At 34.2% G+C, this 10638-nt stretch overlaps 1 protein-coding gene across 5 annotated transcripts in view; it reads right to left on the reverse strand.

The window, feature by feature from the left end:
- SLC4A7 (solute carrier family 4 member 7) overlaps window positions 1-10638 on the reverse strand; it is a 124262-nt gene that overhangs the window by 45029 nt on the left and 68595 nt on the right. For 3 of the 5 annotated variants that reach the window (XM_027088345.1, XM_027088343.1, XM_027088342.1), the window contains exons 6-7: window positions 9704-9892; window positions 1865-1980 (exon numbers count right to left, since the gene is read on the reverse strand). In XM_027088345.1, the coding sequence (XP_026944146.1) occupies window positions 1865-1980; window positions 9704-9892 (305 nt within the window). Of the gene's footprint in view, window positions 1-1864; window positions 1981-6877; window positions 7247-9703; window positions 9893-10638 lie in introns of all 5 variants that reach the window. The other 2 variants (XM_027088346.1, XM_027088344.1) reach the window with 2 other exon arrangements.

A 10638-nucleotide genomic window follows, 5' to 3' on the forward strand; every position in this document is an offset into this window, starting at 1 on the left:
AAATAAATAATAATTAAAAATAAAGTGTGCATGGTATTAATAAGACCAGAGGGAAATAGGAAAGAAAAGATGCTTTTAAGACTACTATTTGCTAATCAAAACTGGTGATCTAAAGGATGTAAAAATGCCAAAATTCTCACAAATACAAAAGACAAATACAAAAAAGCAAGCAAAACACATCTACCAAACAATACTCCCAACTGTTTTACTGTCATAGTCTTTACTACTTCAGAGACCTAAATTACCAAACATACAAACTAGAGAAAATTTTCAATGAATATAGCAGTATTCATTAAAAACTATTAAAGACAAAAATATAGTTCACAAGCTAACAGTGGTCCATGAAATTATACACAGTGCTAAAAATATTCATTTAATTATTATCTATTGTTTAATCTTAGAAATCAATTAGTTCCTTTATATTTTATATATTTTTATAAGTCCTTTTTATTTTAAAGAACTCTGGGCATCCCCCAGTATTCTCATTAAGCGGGAAAAGTTATGTTTATTTAAAACTAAAATAGCCATAATTGGTATACATATATGGTAGTGCTATATAATCAAATTCAGTTGTCTGTGTATAATTACAAAGAAAAGGTTACGAGCATAATATCAAAGTATGGCAACTTCTTCGTTTATACGCAGTTTCACACAGGCACTAAACAACCACTTACAGGGCTATCTATTAAAATAAAACCAGCACTTACAGCGGGCCTCTTGAGTCCCACACCCAGTGTGCCACAACTACAGTGCCAGGAGGCAGACTCCTGCCCAACAGGAGATAAGGAGGTGTACACAAGGACAGACCAAGTAAAAAAAGGAAAACTGTGACAGAGGAACAAAAGTAAATGGCATCTGCCATGTCTAGAGGAGATCTATAACTTAAACTATAGTAATTTATTCGTTGCAATTTAGTTACTGAACACTTTACACTCATCTGAAATAATTGGTGCACCAGTAAAAATATGATCGACTTAGAACAGTACAATGTCCCATAAGCAAGGCTTTTTTTTGGCAAAGCTTTTTATAATTTTAGAGCATAAAGCTCAGCAAAGCTATACCGCAAATCATCATTTAAATGCCTTTTCTGCAAAATGTGGTTTATAGAATTTGCATCATAAGATAAAGGCTTAAAAAATGAATCTTAAAAGTCTGACATCGTATCCTATAGTAAATACCAATAAAAAAATTTACAATGGCCACAGGGGATCAATTATTCAGGGGCAGTACTCACAAAGTATGCTTTAAATTCAATTGTAATTTGAACTTGTAGTTTTTTGTCCTGTTCTTTTGAAATAAGTTCTTTTTATATTTCATTTAAATACTCGTCTACCACAATTCAAAATCATAGTTGAGGTAGGTGAATTGTTTTTAAATCCATGCCTTTACCTTTACCTACCCATGGGGAAGCACCAATGTTTCCCAGTGACATTCCAGAAAGTACTGACACCATAAGACAATAATTCTGGGATCACATTACAGCCGAGAAAAAGCTGAATCATTACTGCTATAACATCATTACCAGAATTAATCTTTCTAGTAGCTCCAGAACAAACGACTGTAATTCAAAAGGTACTGAAGTTTCATGATATCTATGGGTAGGTATAGATGAAAATACCATATTATTCATATATTCTTTTTTCAGAATTTCTAACACTAGTAAGATATAATGTTATTCAAGTGCTATGAGACTGTTACCTTTCTCACAATTTCTGATCATAAATTAACATATCATAAGCATCACATGCAGGTTTATAGGCACCAGTTATTAAAAAATTATTATAATCAATGTTAAGAAAGCCACATTGCTACAATTTTCTCAGTAAAAATGACTATGAAAATGTATAGTTAGTAACAGAATTACCTTGCTGAAGTCAACAGTACTATTTTCTCTGCTTCCTCCACTTCCATTACCTTTAATTTCTCCACTTTTACTATTGTCCAAGTTTCCAGGTGCAGACTGTGGAGAGGCCAAAATACCTGTATTTAAGAACAAACAAATTCCAAACTAGTAAGGAGAAAATTCACTTTGTAACCTGAATCTGCTCATATCCTGAAAGTGATGGTTTATTAAAAGCAAATGTGCTAGGTTAAAAAAAAAAAAAAAAAGGTGCCAAGTGTTAGTACCATACCAGCAAGAGTAGATTAACATTTTAAGCAATAATGAAGCTATATATTTTAACGTTTTAAATAATATAATTGGCATTTACAAAAATGGTGGCCTTTTGAAAAAAGAGAAAAAGTGAGTAGAAGGTAGAAGACCTGGGTCTGATCACCACTAGAAATACTTAGGGCATCCATTTTCAAGGTATCCAATAGACACGTGAACTCCACATCATTAAGTTAGCTTAATGATGTCTAGCACACTTACATCAATAACAATATAAAATTTCTGATAAAACCTAAATGAAACTCAGAAAATGTTAAGAGCTACGTCAACTAAACGTACACGAATTTTGCCATAATCATCCCTAATCTTAACAGTTTCCTCAAGAATTTTCATTCTCTTGTGTGAAATTTATGTGCTGCCTACTGTCATTATTCCTAAGAAATATGTTAAAACATAATAGTAATGTTTTTACTATTTTAGATACACGTTCTATTAAATTAGCTTATTTGTATTACAAATGATAGATATATGTTCATGCATTATGTATACTCATTTCAAGTAACACTCAGCAACAATTCACATAACATAAAAACACCCAGTAGAATATGATCAATCATTACCACTACAAATTTTGCATAAAGTTCAAATCTCAAAAATGTTTAAGTACTTAACACAGATTTCTACCATTAAATGTATCCAATTTTTTCAAAACACCGAAGACTTTTTAGTTCAAGAATACAGATTTAATATTACCCAAAACACTGAGTATCACAGGAGAAGATGCACTAGACAATTACAAGTCTTTACTTTTAGTTTTAACTCTGCCACTCAAGACAATCTAGTGACCCACAGAAGTTCAATTAAATTGTTTGTAGTTAGATCCTATAAACTTTAAAGTTAATATTCGTAATTGAGTTCCAAAATTTTAAGCATATCAGATATATTCAATGCCTCTAAGGGAGTTTTCATTTTTACAGAATACAACATACACTAGTAACTTTAAGTCATTTGAGTTTACTGCTTAAACTTAGTGAAAGAAGACCTTTGTGATACCCACTTCTATGTTAAATATCTACGCTAGGATGTCACTCTGACCCAAAAATCTCAGTGTAAAAAGTATGCGCAATCCCCTTAGCCATGTGCTCATTCCCTAGAAGTATTAAACAATTCTGAAATAAAAACTATTTCCTAAAACTTAACTAATTTATCACCATTTTAGCCTCTTCTTTGAACTTTGTCCCTACACTTCCATTATAGAGTCCATTCCTTTATTAAAATACATGCCCAAGTGGAAAAAAAAAGTGAACCAGTATTTTTCAGTGGTTTCCACCAACTCCCACACAAGAAAATGAAGAGTATCATTAAGGCCCTGGCAGCAACTGCAATGACCATCAACACACACACACTGCTAACTACTAAATGCATCCAACCTGCAAACGTGTAACCAAAAAAAAACATAGGCACAGCTTCCCAGAACAGTCCCAGGCACCAGATTTTGGGGAGAAGAGTGGAATGGGGAGAAGGCTCTGGGGGAAAACAAGGATACAGTAGAATGGGAAGAAGAAATAATATACAACTCAATACTGACAAAGCCAGAAGAGATGACGTGAAGTCATGGGCTCACCTGGTCATCTTGAACCTGTTAAAGTCAGCATGCCAGGCACACCTTAGAGATCCCACCATCGCCTTCTCCATGCAATCCTTCCTACTCTCAGCTAAGTTAAAGCTATTTCCTCAAAAGGTTAAGGAAGTATCCCTGCTCCTACAGTAAATTCCTACAGCTCAGAATTAAATGAGTAAATTCCCCAAAATTAAAACTATCATTAGCACAAATAACTCAGAAGGACTTTACTTGCTTTGAGCAAAAGAAAAAACAAATATGAGTATGTATACAATCAGTACTGGGATTTAAAAATCATACCCTGGTAAATCTATTATTGTGCCTTACATTCTTTTTCTTAAAATAGCAAAGCTACCTAGAGAAACAGAAATCAAAGATATCAGTTTTCTGTCATTAAAAGTTTGAAAGTAGAAGTATTTGGAGCAGTGGTTCTCATCTGGGGAAGATTCTGCCCCCCAGAGACATCTGGCAACGTCTAGAGACATCTTTGGTTGTCACCACTAGGGAGTGTACTGGCGGCTAGTGAGTGGAGGCCAAGGGTGCTGCTCAACATCCGACAACGCACAAGACATCCCCCACCACAAAGAAGTGTCCACCCCAAAAGGTCAATAGTGCCGAAGGTGAGAAACACTGAGTCAGAAGACAGTTACAAACACTAAAAGTGAGTTACGTCTTTTACATAATTATTCTCCAAAAAATAACTACTGGGAAACACCACTTTCTTTTTTTCTTTTTACTACAGATATTCACAAATCATGACCCCGTGCCACAAAAATCTATGACATTAGTCTCTCAAAAATGATGCCAAGGCCACCTTCTTCATCAGACTTCAGGAAAACTTATAGAGTTTCCAGCTGCTCTAAGCAGCAAAGGTAACTAAGGCAAGGAATAATATAGAGTTGCCCCTATTATTGTAATTACATTCCTCCTATAAATGTCTTCTTAAACAGTAATTATGAGCTCTCCCTTTTCCTTAGAAATTCCCTCTTCCCTACGTTCTAATTTCTTTTCTTCAGAAAGGCTAATAAATCTCATGGCATACTTAATGGCAGAGGGGGAAATAATTTAATCATGTCCCTCAATTTTCAGTTAATTGCTCTTTTTATCCTCTTAACAACATGACCTAATAAGCCATTGTGAACCTGTACATCCCTTCCTTCCCATATAAAATTTATAGTCCCTTATCACTGATAACATTGAAACTGGTAAAACAAGAACTGTCCAGTATTACTGACAGATATAGGTAAAAACAAATGCAAGGGGAAGTAACTTTGAAGTCATTTTTGTTCAAGAAAAGTAGTAAACCTTGCTAGTCCTTTTTAATTAAAATAAGAATGTTTGTTATTTCTGAGTAATTATTTCTAGATTTTTTTCTTTTGTTTAGTTACCTCATTATATAATACTCTATCTTTTCCACAGAGTATTAAAATTTACAATTAAATTCTATACTATAGATTTTGTTGTATGTGGATCTGGGTTCAAGTCCTTGCTCTGGTCATTTACGGTATAACCTTAACATCTCTAAGTCTTAATTTTCTTCATTTTACAAACAGCGATAACATGAACTCATCAAATTGTTAGACAAATTAGAAATATGATATTTGAAAAGTACACATCACTGTGTGTGACAACCTATGAAACAATGGTTACTATAAGTACTATCATAATTAATGTTACAATGATTTAACCACAAAACTTCTATTTTTTAACTTCTAAAAGTATCATCTTTTTTTGGCAACTACAATGAGCTTTGATTAAATGTATTTAGTATGTCTGGATACAGCCAATAAAGAGAAGGAGAGGCTGGTTGGTCATACACTGGTAGGAACACAGGATGTTTAGTCAGAGGACATGGGCTGTCACTTACTAGATATATGATCCAGGGGAATTTATTTAACTTAGCTGAGCTGAGCCTGAGTTTCTGAAAATAGGTATATCCACCCAACTTACACAAAATTTTATACACATCAAACAGGCTACTAACTATAAGCTACTATTGAAGCGTTACATATTATTCAGTGTTATGCAGAAATGTGATAATAATTATGTGATTAAAACCACTATAGTTAGTGTTCATATGTCACGTTGATGCTTAGCTGTCAGTAAAACATAGTCACTAAAGAATACTTTTTTAGGGCTTCCCTGGTGGCGCAGTGGTTGAGAGTCCGCCTGCAGATGCAGGGGACATGGGTTCGTGCCCCGGTCTGGGAAGATCCCACATGCCGCGGAGCGGCTGGGCCTGTGAGCCATGGCCGCTGAGCCTGCATGTCCCGAGCCTGTGCAGCGGGAGAGGCCACAACAGTGAGAGGCCCGCGTACCGCAAAATAAAAAAAAAAAGAATACTTCTTTATATGAATTGGGTAGAAAGATAAATATGTATAAATATACATATAATTAATATATAAGAGGAAAAGCCAAAATTATAATAATATATAATAACCCTTAAGTGAGTTACAAACCTTTTATGCACTAAGAAATAATTTTTCTAATTCACATAGAAATATATCCTAGCCACAACTATTGGAACTCTAGTCCTGAAAATTTCAAGGTGAATTAGGATTAAAAATAGATATGGCATTAAATAAAGGACAAGTAAAGTCTATGCCAAATTATAAAACTAGTCTTGAAATAATGATGATCCCAGGAGACAAAATGAGAAAAAGAACATTCAATTCTATTTTTTGTTAGGAAGGTTAAAACATACTGCATTCCTTGAACAAAAGCACCAAATAGTAGATAAAAGGCATATCACCTCATTTTACTTTATGTAAAACATGTGTTCATTCACCTTATGGAATGAAATGCACAAGAAGAGCCACCATTTTTTTAATCATGGCAAATTAAAAGATTACTTGTAAAAATGTCTACATTTTTTGAACCATTCAAATGCACTGACCTGTAAAATCTCAGTGAAATTTTTTGAAAAAAAAATTAAATTATGTGTAGTCTTATTTGGAGTCTTTTTAAAATTTTAAATAATTCTATCCTTCTCTGTAATATACTATAAAGAAAAAAACATGCAGAAGTCAAAATAAATTATAAGCATTATCTATGTATGCTGCTAAAGCTATGTGCTTGAAAGGCATTCCAAGTGCAAGTGATCTAGAGGCAGAAAGCACCACACATGGAGGACTTTGAATAGTTGCCTGAAGTTATGTCAACATTTTCCTCATTCTTCTGCTCCTGGCCTCGCAGTGCTTCTAAGTCTTCCTCAGGCGGATGAATTACTACTGTGGGAATATCGTCACTGGCAGGTGAAACCAGTAGCTCTGGGGCCTGAAGCTGCCTCTGCTGGGAACTTCTGGAGTTCAGGCGACTGAGCCTAGGGCTGGAAGGAGGACTGTTCTGAGGGGTAGGTACTGGGGTTGTACACTTCGAGCCTGCAGGGGTTCCAGCTCTCGAAGAAGGAAGAAGATGACTGAGAAGAAGAGATAAAGGTGATTCTCCTCTCAATGAAAGGTTTGAGGCAGACAGACCTGTTCGCAAAGAGTGGCGGGAGGCTGAAAGGCCTTCCCCTGAGATAAAACAAATAAATGAAAAGTGATGAAGTTCACTGCAGAAGACAAATGAGACACAAAATATCAATTTACACCATAAACTGCAAGGTTTAAAAAAGATCCAAAATTTCAAATTCATGCTATCAGGGTTAGTATAACAATCAGATTTTTAAATATTAGAAAATCACTGAAAAATGCCTTAAACTGTAATTAGTTCTCTGAAGGTGTATCCAAAAATCAAAACAAAAAATAAAAAACAATGCTAATGATAGATGGTCGGGGACGATATTCTGTTAGTAATGAGAATGTCCAATAGTGTGGCTTTAAAATTAAAGAATAATATCAATGGAAAGCTGCTGCTTAAAAAAATGATAAATAGCAAATCAGAATACAACACAAAAATAATCTAAGAAATAAAACCCAAAACAAAACTTAACAGCACTGATATTTAGTGCATTTTATCTACATTGCACCGAACCACTACATATTCTCTCATAAGAAAAGTCCACATTAATGGTATCTAATAATTCTTAACTTAAAGGTGATATCAATAACATTAAGCCAATAGGGCATCACCTACTGATAGCACTCTCAAGTAAAATTTAAAAACATAAGACATGTTATAGGAATTTTTTTTTCAAAAGAGAAACGTCAATTTTAAAAGATACATATTCTTGAGCTCATTATCTGATATTAATAAATGCCCTAAAATATGCTTACATTTCTAAGGCAGCAGATAAATTAAAACAAATACATACAATCTCTAACTTAACTAGCTAAGAATAAAGTATTTCTTACCAACAAGAGTGATGAGGAAGTTAAGTCTACAGTATTTTAAAACGTCAGGTATAGTTATACTTCAAAAATTTGTTTATTCTAATTAAGTGTGGCTTAATGGAATAACATTGTTTTTTCAGGAAAAGCATGAGAAATATAACAACCCCACATGATCTAAGTAATCAAAGCTACATGCTCAAGAGATCCCAGAAATATTAAAAATATGAACTTTTAATCCATAAACCACCATTTAGTTAAAAAATAAGCTACATGCAGAAAAAATTGTTAAATTACAACTATAACAAAATAATGAAATGCCCATGCTAAAATGGCATCTAAAAGAAAATAGGCGTTGTCTTATGATTAAAAGGAATCAACTGACAATTGGAGAATAATCAGGAACCACTGCATATGGGGAAGAAAGATTTAATATGGTCTCTCTAGGCAAACAAATTCACTTCACTGAAGTAGAGCATATGCAATACATGGAAAGGTGAAAAAAAGACATGACATAGATGGCTTGCTTTCAGATTGAACTTAGGTCCATAAGAGATTTCTTTCATTCTTAAGGTTCCTTGAATATAGAAAGGCACAATTTTAAATAGATTAAAGAGTTTTATTGGTCAAATGCTCAGAAGAAAATGGACTTAATTATCTTACACTGAGCTGCAAACGATGACTAAGTACTGTCAACTTTAAACATGTTATATCCTACCACCTGTGACTGTGTGCTTGTAGAACAGTTAAAAGCCATACTCTTTTCAGAGACAGAAAAGATGAGCAGAAGGATTTGTGGCCCATCCTCCACTCCTCTTCACTGTAATTCTCACAAGCCTTGGGTAATGGTAGCAACTAGAGGCAGCAGTGACCCTCAAAACCAGCTCCAATTCTTTGCAACTGGATTTTTCCAGTCACTGTCATCAGAGCATCTTTGAGACCCAAAATAGAACCCCAGTGATAGCATGCCAGCCTTAAGACAGTGACAGAGGTAAATGGCTACAAAAACACATTCTCCCCATGTCCCACATAACCCATGCTAGACCGTGAATGAGAGGGGAGAGCAGCAGTGTGTGGGTCTGTGCCATTCTCAATGGCTTGAAAAAATCAACTGCATCATCCCTAGCATAAAACAGGAACAAGCACAAAAACCTTTCACCAATTATGTAAATAAAAAGCAGTGAAATCAGCAGACCAACCCCAAAATACTTGCTTATGCCTAGCAAGTAAAGTATACTCAGGAGAAAAAAAAAAAATCTCCAGGAAAAATCTAATATTAAAGGCCCAAACACAAGACTTAAAATTTTCAAAAGATTAAATTTATAGATAATAATTTATGGCTCTTTTATCAAATATACAAGAATTCTTCAGCAGAAACAAAAAAGCAAGAAGGAGAGTAATTCAGGGTTACGTATAGTGTAGTGTTTAAATATTACCAATACTTATCACATTTTAACAGAGTAAATGCTTAATTTTTTCATCTAAGTAATTTCTACAGATAATTCTGTCACGCTGTAAAGACATTTTAGAAATGAAATCTTTAAATGCACAAATTATTATTTTAAAGAGAATTAAAAAGATAAAGGCCTATGTAATTATCTAGAAAAAATATGTTTCTTTTCCTGAATGCTAATTGTAACACACTGGAATGCCATTAGTGTAGACGTGTTAGCAAAAAAGGAATGCCACAACTTATCTCACCATTCCTTTCAAGCAAGTGAGGGTCAGAATGTTTCTTGCCTATATCTGCAAAAGACCGAACAAGGGGAATCCGGCTGGTGAACCTTTTCTCATTCTGATGATGGTGCCTCTTCAGAAGGGCTTCTCTGACATTCTCTCTTATGGACTCGTCCAACTGGCCAGAGGCGATCATGTTGTCCAATACCATATCTAGGCAAAGAAAAAATACATAGATAACAATCATTTTTATTAAATAAACTAATACTTGGATGACTATAACACAGAATAAATCTTAAGTGAAATCTTACCAGAAAAATAAGACTCTTAAATAGCTCTAGAAAGTATCATTCTCTTCTAATATTGAATAATGGATGCATAAAGATAAATATGAACATTATCCAACAAAAATGAACATATTAATAGAGACCCTTATTTTAATAAATACTAGTATTTATTGAAAAGCTACTGTTATTCACCAATAGCCTTCCTATATAGTTGAAGGTGCTTTACTGATGATACAATAAATTCTATTAAAATGGATATTCAAATATTGGCTTCCTAAGAAGTGAAGGTATTTTCTTGCTTCACCTCATACTTTTCCCCAAAACTGTAGATGAGTATCTGTACTCATTCATTCAATCATTAACTATTTACTGAGTACCTATTACGTGTTGGGAATATAGCAATTAACTAAGCAGATCAAGTTTCTGCTCTCACTCATCCACAGGTAGAAAAACCAGTGAGTAACTGAATAGATAAAATATGAAATAATAAGTTTTAGAAAGATGACTATATCAGGCTGTGAGGGAGGTGTGGGAAATGGGGAGATTGATGGCAATGACATTTTATACATTACTGCGGTGCCTGGACTATTTTTTTTTTTTTTTTTTTTTTTTTGAGGTACGTGGGCCTCTCACTGCCGTGGTCTGCCCCGTTGCGGAGCACAGGCTCCGGAC

Source organism: Aethalodelphis obliquidens, unplaced genomic scaffold (assembly GCF_003676395.1).
Source record: "Aethalodelphis obliquidens isolate GAN/ISIS:26980383/991018 unplaced genomic scaffold, ASM367639v1 scaffold62, whole genome shotgun sequence".
NCBI lineage: Eukaryota > Metazoa > Chordata > Mammalia > Artiodactyla > Delphinidae > Aethalodelphis > Aethalodelphis obliquidens.